Source organism: Mauremys mutica, chromosome 3 (genome assembly GCF_020497125.1).
Source record: "Mauremys mutica isolate MM-2020 ecotype Southern chromosome 3, ASM2049712v1, whole genome shotgun sequence".
NCBI classification, from domain to species: domain Eukaryota; kingdom Metazoa; phylum Chordata; order Testudines; family Geoemydidae; genus Mauremys; species Mauremys mutica.
In genome coordinates, this window is record NC_059074.1 from 158,127,213 (window position 1) to 158,147,047 (window position 19,835).

The 19,835-nt window shown below is 40.3% G+C and overlaps 1 protein-coding gene across 1 annotated transcript in view; it reads right to left on the reverse strand.

The window, feature by feature from the left end:
• Positions 1–19,835, reverse strand: part of DNAH14 (dynein axonemal heavy chain 14) — a 471,830-nt gene that overhangs the window by 87,072 nt on the left and 364,923 nt on the right. Inside the window, exons 66-74 of the mRNA XM_045010332.1 lie at positions 15,263–15,358; positions 14,265–14,405; positions 13,428–13,643; positions 12,916–13,146; positions 12,085–12,206; positions 5,910–6,154; positions 4,961–5,406; positions 4,321–4,519; positions 1,623–1,829 (exon numbers count right to left, since the gene is read on the reverse strand). Coding sequence (XP_044866267.1) covers positions 1,623–1,829; positions 4,321–4,519; positions 4,961–5,406; positions 5,910–6,154; positions 12,085–12,206; positions 12,916–13,146; positions 13,428–13,643; positions 14,265–14,405; positions 15,263–15,358 — 1,903 coding nt within the window. The remainder of the gene's footprint in view (positions 1–1,622; positions 1,830–4,320; positions 4,520–4,960; positions 5,407–5,909; positions 6,155–12,084; positions 12,207–12,915; positions 13,147–13,427; positions 13,644–14,264; positions 14,406–15,262; positions 15,359–19,835) is intronic.

Consider the following 19,835-nt stretch of genomic DNA (forward strand, 5'->3'; position numbering starts at 1 on the left):
CTATTAATAAATCCCAAAATGATATTAGCCTTTTTTTGCAACTGGATCACATTGTTGGCTTATATTCAATGTGTTATGCACTACAACCCCCACACTCTGTTTAGTGGTACTACTGCCTCTTCAGTTATTCCCTATTTTGTAATTGTGCATTTGATTTTTTTCTTCCTAAGTGAAGTACTTTGCGCTTGTCTTTCTTGAATGTAATCTTGCTGAGTTCAGACCAATTCTCCAATTTGTCAAGGTTATTTTGCATTCTAATCCTGCTCTCCACCTGTTTGCTACTCCCCTTGCTTGGTGTCATCTGCATATTTTATAAGCATACTCTCACTTGATTAACCAAATCATTAATGAAAATATTGAATAGTACTAGACCCAGGATAGACCCCTTCAGAGCTCCACAGGATATGTCTTTCTAATTTGTCAGTGAACCATTGATAACTATTCTTTGAGAATATTCTTTCAACCAGTTTTGACTCACCTTATAAGTAATCATCTAGACCACATTTGCTTATGAGAATGTCATGTGAAACTGTATCAAAAGCATTATTAAAGATATATCATGTTTACAGCTTCCCTCCCATCCCCTAGGCCAGTGGTCCCCAGACTGTGGGACACACCCACTAGAATGTTTGGGGGGAAGTGGCGGGGGCCAAAGCCAGCCCCCACAGGGAGTGGGGAGGGAACACCACACAGCCTGCTCTGCCCTCAGCTCTGCCGCAGCCCTGGCTCCTGGATCTTGGCTGTGGCTCTGCTCCCAGCCCCAGCCTTAGTCCTTGACTGCGGCCCAGCTGCAGCTTCTGCTCCTGCCCCTGCCCTCAGACCAACCCCCAGCCTCAGCCTCCAGCCACAACTTCTCACAGCCCTAGCCCTGTCCCCAACCTCAGGCCCTGGCTGCAGCTCCATTCCTGGCCCCAGACCCACGCCCAGCTGCAGCCCTAGCCTTGGCTCCCTTACTCCTGTCAACACCCCCCCCCCCGGCCGGGGAGCTGTGGCCCCACTCCTGGCCCCAGCTTGCAGGGGCACAGACAGGTGTAAGGGAGGGCTTGTCCATGAAAAGTTTGGGGACCACTGCACTAGGCCAATAACCCTGTCAAAGGTTGTACCACTGTCTATATTGGTATAATCAAAGTGGTACAAATTGTGTGTGTACACACAACCTGAAGTATCTTGGTGAATCAAAGCCTTATAAATGTTACTTTTCTGGTTTATAAAGTCACCACAAACCTCCTGATTGACATACAGCTTTACTAGGTGGTAGAGGTGCCTAGCAAATCTATATGCAGTGTTGTTGTAGTTGTGTCAGTACCAGGATATTAGAGAGACAGATAAGTTGGGTGAGGTAGTATCTTTTATTAGACCAACTTCTATTGGTGAAAGAGACAAGCTTTCGAGTTTATACAGAGCTCTTCTTCAGGTCTGGGAGCTCTGTGTAAGATTGAAAGCTTCTCTCTCTCATCAACAGAAGTTGGTCCAATACCCACCCACCTTGTTTCTCTAGTATCCTGGTACTGACAGCTACAACCCTGCATATAGATTTACTGGGCACAGCTGAGGAAACATGACTCCTTACCCAAGATTACTTAAAGTTTTAAACAAAATAAAGTAAAATTATGAGCTCGTACCTTGTTGTGATGATGTTGGCCTGTACTGTGTGCTAAGTAAATAATATAAGTTACCACTGTTTAGGAAAGAACTCCATTGTTGGGAATTTGATGCAAGGGAGTCACACAAGAGATTGAAAGGTTGCATGTGAGTGCTCATGTACTGACATTCCTTCCACATAGATTCAGTAATCCAGAGATGAGGAGTTTTATTAAACATATATGAATCTAAGCAACAAGAATTATAGGATTAGAACACATTAATCCTTTGCTTCTTAGATTTTCATCCACGTCATACAAGTAAAATTAACTGATGCAAAAAAAGTAACTATGGTCTGTTCACTTAAGTTTGATCATAAACTGATAATATAAAGGAGACTTTGTAGAAAGATTACTGTTTATGCTTTTTGGATGTTAAAACAGCATTGTTACATTACCACTACTCTATTCTACCAATGGTAATGCTATTTCATTTGAATGAGAGGGTACTTACTCTGTGCAGTATCTGGAGTTCTTTGACATGTGTTCCCCTATGGGTGCTCCATTTCAGGTGCACATGCACCCCATTTGCCTTTGATTGGAGATTTTTGGTAGCAGTGCCCATTCGGCTCATAGATGTGCTCCAGACATCCCTGCACCCAATACTAAAGATACATAGAGCTGTGCAGGTGAACCACTCTCTGTTCCTTCTCTACCACAAAATTCTGTGAAAGGAAATGCTGAGGCAGAGGGGAAGGAGGCTGAGTGGAGCACCTATAGAAAGATGCATCCCAAAGAACTCCTTTTACTGCACAAAGTAACCTCTTCTTCTTCTTTGAGTAGTGTCTCTATGGGTACTCCACTTCAGGTAACTTCTGAGCATTATTCCTGGAAAGAGGAGGGAGCTTCAGAGTTAAGTCTAATACTGAAGGACAGAACTGCACTGCCAACTGCAGCACCTGAGCTAGCGGCATGAACCAAAGCACAGTGTTTAGAAAAAATATGTAGTGAAGTCTAAGGTGCAGCTTTGCAAATTTCAACAACTGGAACATCTTTGAGTAATGCCACGGAAGTAGACTGAAACTTTGTAGAATGAGCTAGCATCCTAGAAGGAGATTGGATGTTGATAGATTGTACCACCAAATAAATCATCCAGAGGTCCTCTTTGGGCAGAGACTGCAGATTCCTTGGATAGAAACAGTCTTGGAGACTTTCTAAATGGATCGGTTCTGTCTGGATAGAAAGGTAATGCCTTACTGATATCCAAGGTATGGAAGGTAGCTTCCTTCCTGGGCTGATGTGGCTTTCGGAAGAGATGAATGACATGACTACTGTTAAATTCAGAAGACACTTGAGGTAGAAATTTGGGATGTAGTCATAACAAAACCTTTCCCTTGAAAAACTCTGTAAAGGGAGAATCTGCAATTAATGCCCCCATTTCTCTGTTCCTTGAAGGCAGAAGGTTCAGCCACCAAGAATGCTGTTTCAATGGATAGGTGAAGTAAAGAGAATGTAGCTAATGGCTCAAAAGAAACATTTTATAAGGGAATTGAGGAAAAAGTTCAAATCCCATATTGCAGTGGGTTCTTCAATCTGTGGAAAGAGACTCATCATAGACTAGGATAGCTTCCCAGAAAGAGGGACAACATTTAAAACCTAAGGATCCCAGCATATCAAAAAAATGCCAATATGCAGAATAACCCTTGAAGTGGGAAAAAAGAAAGGGGGGAAACAACAAACAACAGAACCACAAAAACTAAATACTATGAACTAGACTAAACTAAAGAAATAAAAGAATAACTATACTTAACTGTGCCTAAAGTGAAGTGGGCGTGCTCAGCGCTCTGCCTCAGGCTGAATGGCAACTGAGAAGGAACTGAAGACAGTTTGTCCAGTTTGATACAAGGTTTAAAAAAAATGTAGCAGTTTTCAAGTACACTCTAGGTGGATAATCCCATTGACAGACTACAGCAGCTCGTGGGAATGATGTGGGGCAGAAATGTACCAGAGATGCACTCCAGAGATGTCTGGAGTGCATGCTCAGGCTGAATGGGCACTACTACTGAAAATCTCTGATCAAAGGCATATGGAGCGCATGTGCACCAGAAGTGGAGAACCCATAGGAACACTACTCAAAGAAGAATTGTTGTTACAACGGCACTGTGTCATGCAGTCCAGGCCCAAATTTTAGGTTTTATATTAAACATAAGAATAAAAGGCTTGCATTTTACAAAAATTGTGTTAATTAAATATTTTCATGGTTTACAAAAATGCAAGTATGTTTTTTGTATTTAAATACTTTCCTGAAATATTTGCAATCTAACACACAACAGAATTATGGCAGTATCAGAATCAGAAAGTGAAATTGGATATAAGCAGATTAATCAAGATTTACAGTCAAACCCAGTTCAAGAAGCAAAAACAAACAACAACAATAACAACAGGCTCTCTATTGAACATTTGATGAGATTTTTCAAACTTTTCAGTTCTGCTAATACAAAGGCTAAATTCTATTCCCAGTTATATGATGTAAAACCAGAGAAATTCCAGTGACTTCACTGTAACAGAGTAGAAAGCATTATTGGCAGCAGAGGCAAGAAAGATATTTAAATATATATGTTTATTACCTCGTCTGTGTTTCTTTAAAGGTACCTAATTCTGCTCTTAGTTACACTCATGAGGCCCCTTTAATTTCAGTGGGATTGTATAAGTCTAACTGAAGGATAGGAGCTTTATTTACCATAATTTTCGAACTCTGATTGTGTATCCATAATATTTGCCAACAGGCTGGAGTAGAGGAAGAAGTTCCACTCATTCTCAGATAGGAATCCAAGGTTGTCTTGAGCTTGATTTTCACCACAGTTATTCTGCATGATCTTAGTGCAGAGTAGGAAAGAGAAGCAAAGTTGATTTTCAGTGAAGAGTGCAGAACAAACTGTCTGTTGAGGGGGAAAGATGTGTGTCAATACTAATAGTGTAATATACTTAGAAAACACACAAAGCAGATATTTAAGGCAATGTCTACTTTACAGACTGGGGTGTGATTCTCCTGCTTGAATACTGCTAGCATGCGTATAAATAGCAGTGTAGCCACAGTAGCACTGGTAGAGGCAATGGAGGCACAGCTAAGCCATGCTGAGTATATATGGGTACGTACAGAGGGGGTCATACTCAGCACAACTGAGCCATGCTTCCATTGCGGCTTCCCAAGCTATTGCAGGTACACTGATATTTATACTCATGGTAGCAGTATGAGTCCATAAGGAAGAGACTCACACCCATAGCCCATAGTGTAGACATAGCTTCAGACACAAAGCTTCTCATAGTAATTAGGAAGATTCATGAGTAAGTAACTATATTGTATTTTGGCGACACCTCACCTTATAAACGTTATTCGTCAACATGTCAATTATATCTTTAAGATGCCTGTTAAAGCTGTCTGTCTCATTCTCACATTCTTCCCAGTGCTCTTGGGTGAAATGCCTTTTTCTCTGCCTGCTAAGGGCTCGTACTGTTCCACATACAGAAGAAGTCGAATCTGACAGAGAAATTTGACTTTGCAGTTTATTCACCAAATCCATAGATTCTACAAAGATTTTATGGAACCACTCCAATGAAAACTGATACATGTAGTTGATCTTAATAAGATCTGCCACTACAAAGTAGAGCACAGCACCTCTAGTTGCAATAGGGAGATAGTTTTTACGTGTTTTTTCAATTGCGGCCTCTGTTTTTGCTGATGCTTCTACACGCTCAAAAATCTCTTTTGAAGTAACTTTTGTTCTTTGTAAGTTGTCAATGAGGTCCTGGTCATCTAATATGTGTCCTAAAATGTGAAAAAGGTTTTATTCAAATTGAAAATTTGTGAACTAGAATGCAGCAGACAAATGAACACATTTTTAAAAAATAAGCCAGGCTGTATTTTATGGAGGTTACTTCATAAACTATCCCTGTAGTCATACATTTATTTAAAAAAAACCCAAAAAACAAAAACAAAGTTTCACACTAAACCTAACTGATGTTAGTATTGTATTTCACATTATTTGTTTTTATATGGAATTTATTGTCTTGCTGTATAATTTATATTTATCTTAATACTTTATATAAACTGTAATGAAAATAAATACAAAGAAATAAAGTTATCTGATAATTTCACACACAAGAATTAACAGAAGAAACTGAAGCAGAAGTTTACTGTTTGCAATGCACATTAAGAACTTATCCATGTTCACTATCACAATACTGTACAGCATAGTAAGCAATTTTGTTCTATACTTTCCTCAAACAGATGCACAGTATGTCCTCAATTTCTGTAACATTTTTGCTTACCTTCTGTTTTCTGGAGCAGTTTAAGTGACTTTTGTTCCAGTTCTCGGAGTGTGATTTGGTCAGCAGAGATACTCTCCAATAACTCACAACGTTGTTGCTCTAACTGGGGTGTTTCATGAATTACTACAGTGGACAACAGTTGGTCCTGCAAACCTTGGAATGTTACAGTGAAGTTGATCATTGTGACCATGTTACAAACTGAAGGAAGAAAATGGGGGTTGGCTTTTTGCGTCGTTATGTATAATCTGAAACCACAAAGCATTTTAAGTGTTAAAGGAATAAGTAATAATGCACATATCAACATATCTTACTCATACGTTTTCTTTTAATTTGAACTTCAGGTTAGGGATGAAGCACATTGGCAAGGTGAGATGAAAGAAGGCAGCACTTTCTTTGACCACACTTTACCTGTTCTGTGAATGAAAATCTGTCTAAAGAAATATATTATGAGAGCATCCATCACAAGAGGATTTGAGTATCAAATGTTTCTTGTCTAGCGCTTTCAATCTGGCATATTTCAGCAACACTAAGAACACTTTAAAAATAAATTGGATATTGAGCTAGACCCTTGCAGAAACAAAAGTGGTGGGGTGGGGTGGTGTGAGGTGAGGTGAGGTGGCAGCAAAGATGGCTATACATCACTTTTATGTCCTCTTGATCCTGTCTGGGAGTTGGTTTGACTCCCACTATAAGTCAGAACAGCCTCAGGAATGCTCTAATTTTTTTCAGAAAATCAGAGATTTCTCTTCTCCCGCCCTAGCCCCAGCTTTATCCCTGTTAAATAGGAGTAGGAATGGGAGTTGTCCCACAGCCAGGACTGAAGTAAACGGAAAAGGTATCCAGATTGTCAGGTGCTCCCCAATGAGCAGTCAGCACACATGCAGATAAAATGAATTCCAAAGGGGTGACCAAAAGACCACCTAAGAGACTGACCACATTTGTCTTTTTCTTTCACTCTGATTCTGTCTCTTGCAGGGGAAGGAGATGAAAAAGTACCTTTTTGTTTGTTTTGTTTGGAGAAATCCCTTGTGTGCCTCAAACAGGGGAAGGACTGTGTAAGCAGTGTAAATTGTGGTCTGGGGGTATGCAGGGGATTGCCTACCCACAACACCAAGTCTCACTAGTCTCCTGATGTCATCAAATATCTGTGAATCCTACTGGAAAAATTTCCCCTTCTTGTTCTGGGCCACATAAAGGCTGACAGCGTACTACTGCTATAGGTTATTCCATTAGCTCAAGGTGCAGAGGTCTATGCAGTGGATCTAAAGATTCAAAACTTTCCTGGAGGGTCCCACACTACTTTGCTTATGCCACCTGAGCTAGCACCTCACTTCCATTGCCCACTTGCAGATGGGACTCCTGCACCTACTTCAGCCAGGCTTCCCCAGCCATGCCTCAGGTCCACCCAGTCTGCCCCTTCTCCAAACTGAGCCCATCCCCCATACACTTTCAACAGCTCCACCCCCACACAGCAGAGAAGTTTAACTTAACTATTCATTTTCTGGATTTCAGATGTCTAAATCTGTTACCTTCAGTTCCTCCTCCTCCGTGACCTCTCATGGAGGAGCGGGTCAAGAAACTCAAACAGACCAAGAGGAGCAGTGTTCCCCAGATCCCAGAACACACAGCAGGTAGGGAGAGGGGCTCAGATCCCTGAACAGGGGTAGGGCTCCTCCAGATCCCAGTACACATACGGAAGGAGAGAATTCAGGGCAGAAAGTCTCCCCCGCCCCAAACTCCAATTACCTCTGGTACTCCTCACATTCTCCAACCCATCTTTTCCCCTCCCATTCCCTCTAATCCTTACCCTCTCCCCCTTACCTGAGCCCCCTAGCTTCTCTTCCCTCCCCTACCACCCATTCCTATTTATCCCCCTCTCCAGAATACTTGCATTCTTCATGGCAGACCCAAACAGCTCCTCCCAATTACCACCTATCTTGCCCCTTAACCACCCCTACCGTCCCAGTGTGCATTCATTCATGTAATTCATTTATTCATTCATTCAAAAATAGTTCCAGTGCCTTCTGAATATCCTGTATTCAGATTGTACTTCTCAAAAAACAAAACAAAAACACACCTTGATAGAGGCAGATTTTTCTCAAATGTTTACTGTTCATTCTCAGATTTCTACTCATGGTGGGTTTCAAACGTCAAAGTTGCTAGAAAGTGAACTTAATGAAATGCTGTTTTTTCCCTGGGGTCTGTATCTTGCTGAAATGACCTACATTTGCATAGCTAACCCTACCCCTAAACTGATAATCTGTATAAGCATGCAGGTTTTAGAGCATTTAGAAGAGTTGTCCTTTACACAGGAAGGGCTTCCCAACCTTAGCTAAAGAAGAGCTAGCACTTCATTATAATATTCTATGAAATTATAGGGAGAATGGAGCAGAGGGGCTCTACACATCCATCAGCAGTACAGCAGGCTCAGAGGGGTTTTAAGTGGCTCATTCATTTCAATGAGATTCTCAGCTGAATGAATAACCAATGCAGATAAATACAACCTAAAACAGTGGCTCTGAGAAGTATGATGCCCCACTCCCATTCATGTCAGTGAGTGTTCCCTTCCTTCCTCCCCAGTGCTGGAGAGTTTCTGATATGCATCAAGCATAATTGTTCTCAGCTCCTTACCCCAGTATCAGCACTGTGTTTTGGGGGTATGCTCTGAGCAACATGCCTGTTCTAAGCTCCTCATCCACAGGGGCAGGACGTTCCCAGGTTCTGGCTCATATGTGGGGGATAGGGAGAGGGGCTCAGATCTCCTTAGAAGGTCAAGGCATCCCAGATCACCTGAGGGGAATAGGAAATGGGGCTCAAGCACCTCCAGAACCTGGCTCACGAAGGGGACATGCAAGGGGGGTCAAACCCCACACATGAGCAGGGAACCCCAGATCTCAGCTCACATGGGGGGTAGGGAGAGCAGCTCAGAACATCCCACTCCCCAAATAAGCAAGCTTCCTCCAGAAGTTGGCTCACATGTAGAGGGGCAGAGAAAGGGGTCATATCCCTGTAGATGGGTTGGGGAGGGTCCCAGATTGTGGCACACATATGGGAGAGAATGTGGGGCTGACAGATGCCCCTGCCCCTATCCTCTCCCACATTCTTCTTCAGTGTCCCAAGCCCTTCTCCATTCTCTAGGGCAGAGGTTCTCAAACTGGGGGTCGGGACCCCTCAGGGGGTCATGAGGTTATTACATGGGGGGGTCACAAGCTGTCAGCCTTCACCCCAAACCCTGCTTCACCTCCAGTATTTATAATGGTGTTAAATATATAAAAAGGTGTTTTTCATATGTAAGGGGGGGGTCGCCCTCAGAGGCTTGCTGTGTGAAAGGGGTCACCAGTACAAAAGTCTGAGACCCCCCTGCCCTAGGGCATCATTGCAGATTTGGTAGGGGGGGAGAACTTTAACCATGATACCAAAGGCTACTTAGGCACCTGAAAACTCTAGGGTTTTTTTTTTTTGGCAGATAACTTAGAAATTAGCTGATAGGAGTAGTGTATCTAATTCCTATATAAAAAAAGATGATTTAATAAATATTAGACCCACTCAGCTCTAATACTAATATGTTCTCACATCTTGTGTCAAGTCACTTAAGGAACACTGGTTAGGTTTAAAATTTTAATGTATATTCTTTGTTACTAACTCTTGAATACAACAACTGAAAAAATTGTAGAAAAATCTAGATTACTTTCTATCCCTTTTTGCAGTTCATCAAGCTTGGACTAGATCATTTAACTGAAACATCCTACTATGGCAAGGCGCCATGAATTTATACTGCACCTGCCTGGGGCTCTAGAGGTGTTACCTCATTACAAATAATACACTAGAAAATAACCTTAGACAGAAGTGAAACTGACATTTCAAGTCACTTTCACAGTATTGCCAATCCCAAATGTTCAAAAATCATGAAGCAGGCACACCAAAAATCATGTGATTGGTTTTTAAAATCATAAGATATGAGTATGTAAAAATAACAGATTTGGGGGTTCTTTTTATTTGCCTCCTGCTGTCAACCATGGCATCCATCCTGGGACTGTTTGCTAGAGTCTCAGAGAACTGGCCGCTTTGGTTTTGCTCCCATCTGTCGGAGTTCTCTTTATTGCAGCATGCAGCAGAGAGAGAGGCTGGTCTGCTGGATAGGGAGCTAGCCTTGAAAGACCTGGGTTCTACTTCCCCCCATGGACTTCCTCTCTGACCCCGGGCCAGTGCTTTAAGGACAGACTTTCAAAGGTTTTTAGGCACCCAAAGATGCAGCTAGGCATCTAATGGGGTTTACAAAGCACCTAACCTTCTAAGTGCATTTGAAAAATCTCATTAGGTGCTTAAATACCTTTGAAAATCTGGCCTTTAGTTGTGTGTGCCTCAGTGCCCCATCTGTACAACGGGGATAACAGCATTGCTCCACCTCACCAAGGGGCGGGGAGGAGAAATAGGTTAGATTAGACATTGTGAGGTGCAAGCTCAAATACTATGGTGATGGGGCCACATAAGTACCACAGGTAGAGTGGGAACTTCTGAAACTGGGGGGAGGGGGAGCTACCACCCTCCCCTGCCCCCCCAATTGGTATCCTTGCCCAATCCCCATCACCAGATTCCACAACCCCCTCCCCCATTATCACCCACATCTTCGCCTCTACTCGCCCTCCCCTCCCAACAAGCATTTGCTTGTGTAGTTTATTTTCTTTTCCAAAAATAGTTTTAGCACCTCTGAATATTCTACTGTATTCACGTTACAGTTTCCACAAAGTAAATAAAAATGAAACCTTTTGTCAGAGGCAGATTGGAGCAATATGCCTGCTTTTTTCACTTCAGATTTCTGCCCTGGGCCAGATTTAAACTCTCAAGATATGTCTATACTGCAATTAAAAACCTATGGCTGGTCCGCGCCAGCTGACTTGCGCTTGCAGAGCTCAGGCTAAGGGGCCATTTAACTGAGGTGTAGAGGTGGACCACACCTCACAGGGTCCCAGAGCCTGAGCTCCAGCCCAAAGCCAAACATCTACACTGCAATTAAGCAGCCCCTTAGCCCAAGCTCTGCAACCCATGAGCCTGTGTCAGCTGGCACGGGCCAGCCCCGGGTATTTAATTGCAGTGAAGATATACCCTCAGTGCCTGGGGCAGTGCTCAGATTCAATAACATATCTCAGAGCCACACAGGTCCTGTAACACAGAGGTAATTTTCCAAATACTGTAGTTCGCCTCTCTCTTCACATGTCCAGTGTGATCCATTAGGAGTGTTAATAGGTGCATGAGCCTTAGAACTGCTTGGCACGTGCCTAACTGGAAAAGCAAACCCTATTTCAAATAATATTTTCCCCAAAAGGCTGGTGGGTGCCATGCACTCAGTTGAGATAACCCTTGAGCATAACACTAGTGTGATGATCTGAGCCCTGGTTTGATCTCTACCTGTGAACAAAAGTGTCATAATGTGTTTTCTGGGGGCTGTATCTTGGGAACAACTTGGTCAAATGGCCCCAATTTTGGATCACTAACAGAACTCTGTGTCCCATGAGGAACACCAAATTTCACGGCAATCCTAGTAATCATGTGGATTTAGAGCACTTAAAGTCAACAGAAAGCTGGTCTTAAGTTTAACACACTGAAAAATCGGGGCCTAGGTATCTCAGATTGAGGACCCAAAATTAGTGGTTACTTTTGACCTTAATGTCTCTGTGTCTCTATACCCCTTCTGTAAAATGGGGATAATACCACTCACTTTCACGGAGGTTTTGTTAAAATGAATTATTTAATGTTTGTGAAGCAATCACATACCACAGTGATAAGCACCATAGAAAAGACCATGAAGAAACCAATTATTCTGTTTTCAGAGCAGATTTTGAATAGTGTGCAGTAAATAAGGCATGTGGCACACAACAACAAAGAGAATAAAAAATATTGAATAGCTACTCATTAAGTGAGCACTATCCATGCTCTTACTGAATGAAGCAGGGGTTCTGAGGAAAAAATCATGTGATCATATAAATCAATACAGTATCATCATGGACATGCACAAGGGAGTTGAATTAAGATTGCACAGGCATTTTCTAACTTTTGAGCACTTTACTTTGCTACTTTCATAATGTTCTTAAAATGCATGTTGAGAGTGTAGTTTAATATATTGTACAACCTAATACAATAGTAGTTAGAAAAAATTGTCATGGATGAGGTCAGTTACCTAAAGTTGTGGTTGTATTCAATTTCAGCATCTCCAATCCTGATGAAGTCTTTACCTCCTGTACTGTAGATTTCCTTTCTTAAGATTGGCTTTAAATTTGAATCCAAAGTTTCAGCAAGATCCTAAAACCCATAAATGTATTGTCTACATAGCAATCATTATGGTTAATTAATAAGCTCAAATAATTATTTAGCTTTGTGAGCTTGAAATCAGATATACACCTTGCATTTTATCATTAAATTTAATTTCTGGAAGGATATTCATATCCCTTGTGCCCAGCTGGGAACTCCCCTTAAAGAGGGACCCAGGGACAGTGGGTACTAGAGATGCCCTGTCAGTAAGACTCCATTGGAATCATGCTGCCTAGTAATGCAAGTGTGGGGATGGCAAGGACACAGAGCTAGTGCAGAAGCATAGGTCCTCAGTGCAGATGGCTCTGGCCTTCTGATCCCATAGGAATCCATGTAGCTGACTGAGACTTTCTCGTATGTATGTGGTTTTATCGAGAATTGTCAGTGCTTATGGCCAGTTCTCCATACCAGTTTTAATGCAGTGTAACTCCACTGACATCACTGGAGTTACTACTAATTTACATGAGTGTCAGTGAGGAGAATCAGGTTCCTAGAGTTTTAGACAGATATTTATTATTAAATTTAAATAAATAAAACTACAAAGTAGTTCCATCGCTTCCATCGCTCTCCTACTCTTACACCTTTGACAAGGGAAATTAACATTCAAACACATTCTATTCTTCTTACATTTATAGTTTTCTGATGGGATTTTTTTTCCTTGTTATTTACTCAGAACCCCCCTCAAATTAAAGCAAATTACCTGTAGCAGAATGGAGTCTCCAATTCGCATGGCATTTTCTAAAGTTCTTAAGTAATTGGAATCAGAAGCATGAATTTGTCGTAGCCTGTCTCCCTCCATTTGACAAATCCATCTGTAAGCCTGTTTCTGTGGATCAATTAGTAAAGGCCATCGTTGTCCATTCTTAACAAGGATAGCATTCTCAATGGAGTACTGGTCGAGAGGCAAACCTTCATTTTGCCATTTACTGATCTAGAAAAGTTTCAATTTTCAATATTTTTACATTTTTGACAATCCTTGTTATTTCATGGATACATTGTTTACAATTAACTACATATAAAGACATAAACAAGGTGATGCAACAAAACACAACGATCTATATTGTAAATAATCTCAGTAAAATACTTGGACCTCTGAATTTTACTCTTAGTAAATCAAGTTTGGAATCAAGTGTTCTGAAAGGGGGAAGTCCTGATAAAGCCTTTGATGTAAAAAAATCAGTTATGCCCCTCACCATCTGCTCATATTATTACCTCATTTTTTTCTGTCATAGCTGTTATTAGGGAATAATTTGGAGACACAGGAATGATGTTCTCATTACACAATCTCAGACATTCATTTATTAGCTGCTGACGATATTCTGCTGATAACACTCCGCTGTAGATGATGCATGCTGCTGAAACAAGGGCATCGCCCATAATACCTTGCAGCCTTTCGTCCAGGTTATTAACTGATTCTTTCCATCGCTCCTAACACATCCAAATGAAATATTATCATTTACAATAAAAATGTACCTGTTTTTAAATGTATGTAAATATGCATTTTTAATAACGTAGTATCAAAGTTTACTATTTACAATTATGTGGAATAGGAATCAGGAGTTTAATTAAAGTGACAGTTGCAACTCTGGACCAAGGAAAGGAATCATTACTGCAGCACCTCAAAACCTATTAATCATAATAGGGAAGGCTTCCTCCTGCCCTGCAGAACAAGTCATAATAGGGGAGGCCTCTTTCTGCCCTGCAGTACAAGGGATTGGAAATACTGTTGTACCTGCTGGAGGGAGGAAACTAAGGTGCAGCTGTTGAAAGGTAGGAAGATTGGTTTTATTGGGCAAGAATCCTCAGAAAAGCAGTTCTCCTCTTCTGCCCAGGGCTGCGATCTAGTTATTAAACTGGACAAGCCAGCACAAAAGGCCACAACACCATGCTAAGCCATGTGGTAATGTGGGAGAGGGGAAGCACTATCTGAAAAGGGGAGGCAGCTTCCCACCCCTGAAAAATGTAAATGAAGTAAAACTCCTATGATGCTCTTATGCTTGAATGTTCTGAGGCCAAAAAGTGGACAATACAAAAAATGAAAGGCAATACCATCTCATCCGCCAGAGCTGTGCTTAATATAGATGCTCTGTGTAGACGCTGAGTTGCCAGATGCTTTCGAGTTGCTAGCATTTCTTTCTGGGCTATGCTTTCTTGATAGCTTGCCTCTAAATTCTGTTCATGTTCTTCAATCTAGTAATCAATTGGCAGATAATAGATCAAGGTTTTTATTTTTTATTTTGACTAAGGGGTGCCTGGCTGCCATTTATTAGACTTAATAGACCTACTTCATTGCTTTTATCACTACATTGCTTTTATCACAGTGTAACAGGCTTGAGCTTATTTAAGAAAGTAAGAGCTTACACTGTAGTGACTGACAGTTGTTTCACATTGCATTACTCTAAAACTCAGTCTTCTCATTATGCGTTGTCTGACAGTAAGATGGCAATACACGAATGGCAATACACGAATGGTCACAGCAATTTAGAGGCTAAGTCACCTCTAATCTTTACCCTTTCTGAAGTATAGGCACAACACAAATTTCTATTGTTCATTTTCAAGTGGGCCTTTACTACATTTTGGAGCAACATTTTCCCTTGGTACTGAAATTGTTCTTTTGGGGTTATTTATTACTACTGATCACTTTTCTGTTGTTTAACGCTTCCTGCATTAATAAGTCCTCCTCCCACTCCCACTGTAAAGTCCAGTGTCCCAAATTGGTTGAGAGGAATGAAGCAAACTGGGAGGCACTGGAAGCTATTTCTCTGAAGAAATCACTATTTTCTAGGCTTTGCTGAAGTTTGATTAAAGGCCTGATCTTGCAGTCCTAGTGCAGGTAGAGCTTCCACTGAAGTAAATGAGATCAGACAGGAGTTCCAAAGTCTTAAGATCGTAGGATTGGGCCCTAACATCCTGTAAAGAAATGTCTCCCTCTTCTGAAGCTTTTAAAAAAAAAACTTGTACAAGTTTTAGTAGGGTCTAAGAAAAATATGAATATTTACATGCTTCAATAACCAAGCAATAACATATAATAATGAGAAATGTCTCACCAAGGCCAAACTTCTTTGTTTTTCATCCAGTTTTTGATGGGCAAGTCTTAGTACTTCCTGAGCTTCTGTAACCCGGATTTTTTTTGGCTTCACCAACTAGATAAAAATATGTATCTCAGGCTACACTTCATTTTGAATGAAGAAAATATACGGTTTGTTAAATACCACCTACATATTTAGAATGTATTCAATAAACTGAAAAATGACTTTTCCTTTCTCCTGCAGTCCCCCTGGGAAATATTTTCAAAACTGGGCATCCTGAAATACTAGTGGTTATCAGTTAGTTGGTAATGGTATTGGTTGTTAATATTTGTATTGATATGAAAGAAAAATCTGCTGGTCATCTTATTTCCTAATGCAGACCTAGACAAGTATAAACTACATTTTCCCATTTCTTCACTGTACCCTCTTTGTTTAGCTTGTAGACATAAGCAAATACCTACCTTGACATCCTAAGGCCATGTTTATTAACCTAGGTGCATATTACTGAAAAAGGTCTCCAAGAAAAATAAACTTCAGCTCTTATAGTATAGTTATATGACATATTTAGCTCAAGTCATAAAAAATGTGGCAACTGTACTTTCTAACAGGACTGAGAAGTCAATATTAAAAGTGAATCAAAAGAATGTCCAATTCAAACAAGTGACTGCCCAAATCTTTCATTCTGTGCATAAATTATATTAAATTCATTGCAGTTCTGTGCTATCACTCCATACACTTTTTCATGGGTATATGCCTCCTTTTGATTTGTATTATTACTGGCTGCATTTGCTTGTTTTGTCTGCCTTTCTGGGGTTTTCATACATGCAGAACATTTGAGCAAAAGCTCTTGTATAGATTAACATTTTTTTCAGTCTGTAAAATGCCAATTGTGTTTTAATAAACATATTATTAGAAGTTATTGATTAACCAAAGTATCTGTGTGGCTTCTAATTCAGATAGTTCATCAAGGTAAGAACAACTGTTTCTCTAAGAATTTCACATATTTCTCATACTATTTTAAGACATGCATAAAATAAAATCACATAAACACAAATGTAAGTTCCATGACTTATTTTTTCAGTATAAATGAAAATATTTACATGTGTAGAATGCAAACTCCAAATACTCAAAACATGCATCAGGACAACAAAAATCAGTTGATTGTATTAAAAATCCTGAAAATTTTAAAATAATAGATTTGGAGTTCTTTATTTTCTTTCTCTGTTATGAGTCTTTAGGGTTTATATTTTCAAACTTTTCTCTGCAACCATTAGGGCTAGAGGCTTACTCTTTAAAAATTAAAATTGAGAATCTCAGGTAATTAAATGACTCCTGGAGTTGGCACCTCAAGAAAAACACCAAAATTTTGGGGGACTCAGTATAAAATCATAAGAGTTGGCAACTAAGGCATTATGGTAGAAATAGGTCATTGGAAAGATAATTAGGATGATGCCTTAAAGATAAGACAAGAATCGAGCCTGATGTGGATTAGAAGGGGGAGTACAATGGATGGATGAATAGATATGGGGGTAACATATCAAGAGGCCAGAAAGAGGAACTGACCTTTTGGTAAAATAAGGATTTCAGTTTTGGCCATGTTAAGGTTGAGCTAATGGTAAGAGATCTAGGAGAAGATGTCAGACTTACAGAGGCATGGGTCTGGATGGAGGGAGGCAGTGAAGAATGTACAGGCAGATTTCAGAGTCATCAGCAAACAGATGGTAGATTAAGATGTAAGAGGACAAAATCAGCCAAGGAGAGAATCCAGAGGAAGAAGAGGAGAGGACTGAGGAAAGACCCCGGTGGGATGTGCATAAGGAGTGTAAAAGGGTATGAGGTTGACCCATTGAAGGAGATGCTGAAGGAATAGTATGAGTGGCATATGGAGAACTGAGAGACGACAATATCAGAAAAACCAAGGGAGGGAAGACTGTCTACCAGGAGGGGAGTGACTATAGTGTCAAGATTAGGAGAGATGTCAAGGTTGAGGATGTAGTATTGTTTCCAAGACTTGGGTACGAACAGGTCACTAGAAACCTTAAGAAGAGTAGTTTCAATAAAGTGAAGAGGTCAGAAGCTACAATAGAGGAGATCCAAGATGGAATTAGAGAAAGGGAACTTAAAGCAGCAGTTGTGTATGGTGAGCTTGATGAGTTTAGAGCTGAAAAGAGTTGAAAATTGGAAAGGGAGGAGACAGAACTGACCATTTATGAGAAATCGGGGATACTGATGGATTGAAGTTTGGAGAAGGTCTATATGGCAAGACTAGAGAGCAAGAGGGTGAGTGATGTTAAATTAGATGAGGTCAAAGAATGGAAACTTAATGGTGGTGAGATCAAAGAGAGTAGTTTTTAGTGAAGTCAAATTTGAGTGTGACCTTTTTGGTGTGTGAGGAAACTTCAAATGATCCAGGAGATTAAGGGACCACATACCAATGAGATCAGAGGGACACTTAGGAAATGAATTAAGAGTAGGAGAGGAGTCTGGGGGTTCTAGAAGTTTGATAGATACTTCTCAAGCATATATTCAATTCTTACTAAACACAAAAACAAATTTTAGTTGACAAATGTCAACTACTAAGCTGCATTTACCATTTTTCTATTTCAGCTATTAAAGATGTCTTCTTGCACAATAATCCATGGTCATGTGACTGTAACATGAAATCTTTTATTAATTGGTTCTCCCAGACCAAAGTTAACTTATCTCCTTTTGAAGATCTAAGGTGTAATTTTCTGGCAGAAAATAAAGACAAAGCACTTCATACATGTAGGGAAGAGGATTTCAAATGCAAAGCCAAATTCTGAATTGTGAGCAATGTCAGAAGATAATGCAGTTGCAATACATATGTATTAGTTTTAATATAATGTATTCATCCTAACTAATATGTTTTAATTCCAATATCCCCTTCACCACAGTGAGGATCTGAAAGCAAAGAGCTCTAAGTGTTCCTGTCAGTGGCTGTCTCCTCAGACGCTTCTACCTGTCCTCCTGTTCTACTCCTAACACTTCTGCTTAGTTTCTACTCTTGCTCCCTGATTTTATGTGAACCCTAGAGCCTTGTCCAACTTTCATTCCCTAGTAACTGCTTCTCCCACTCCACTCCTTTTTCTTCCAATTACCTAATCTAATCTGCCCATACACTTCTCTTACTTCCCCATCTGACTCTTATCCTGGCCCAGGCTGTGCCTATCAAATAACTTCCTTCCCACACAGACTGGCTTCACCTCTCATCTCACCTAAACCTCCCTACGTCCTGGCTCTATTCTCCATTCCTATTCACTCTATTTAAATCTCCATTTGGGTCTGGATGCTCTGCTTCAGCTCCTGCTCCATCTGTTTCTCTGCCTCTAGCCATTAGCTACATACCAAACAGAATACCTGGTGAGATTCCCTCTTCTGAACATCAATTTATGAGAGGGTTAAATAAAAGGTGGTTTCTTACATTATTAAAGAATGAAAAAGGAATAAAAAATCATCATTCTCCATGTACACATATTCAACATCCCCACAAATAGGGACCTTGAGAGGAAGATTTCACAAACTTTCCCTCATGAAGAGCTTCCCACATGGTTTAATTGGGAGGCAGGGTTTGAATCTCTGAAACTGCTGCAGGTGTGGACTAGACAGTAGGCAGGCTTTGTGTCTCACCTCAACTTCTTGGGAACATGGACCCAATGGAGCTGCAATGTCAGGGATTTCCCTGTTTGCAGATGGCCTGAGACCTTATTTAGAGGCTATATTACTTCTCCTGCCAAATTAACAGAGGCCTGGCATATGGACAATGCACATCATTCCCTAGAGTTGGGCCTGCCCAACTGCCTGTTTCCTCCAACCATGCAGATCTCCGGATGGACAGTCTTCCATGAAGTGCAATGGAAATGGAACTGCCTTCAGAATAGGGTTGGGGATCCTCACACAGTTCAAGGAATAAGACAGGACCCAACTGCTTGTATTACATTTTCTGTGTATGTATTTGAATATGTATGTAGTACACAGACACTGAATATACACACAGAATTATTGTGCTGTCCTTATGAGATAACTGTTGAAATGTTTAATCCCAATAAATATATTGTACACACTCTTTTCACGCATGCATATATTTCTATAATCAAATTATTATTAGGTCTGTCGATTAATCGCAGTTAACTCATGTGATTAACTCAAAAAATTAATCGTGATTAATCGCACTGTTAAACAACAGAATACCAATTGAAACTTATTAAATATTTTGGATGTTTTTCTACATTTTCAAATATATTGATTTAAATTACAACACAGAATAGAAAGTGTACAGTGCTCACTTTGTATTATTTTTATTACAAATATTTGCACTGTAAAAATGATAAATAGTATTTTTCAATTCACCTCATACAAGTACTGTAGCGCAATCTCTTTATCGTGAAAGTGCAACTAACAAATGTAGATTTTGTTGTTACATAACTGCACGCAAAAACAAAACAATGTAAAACTTTAGGGTCTACAAGTCCACTCAGCCTGACTTTTTGTGCAGCCAATCACTCAGACAAACAAGTTTGTTTACATTTACAGGAGATAATGCTTCCCACTTCTTATTTACAATGTCACCTGA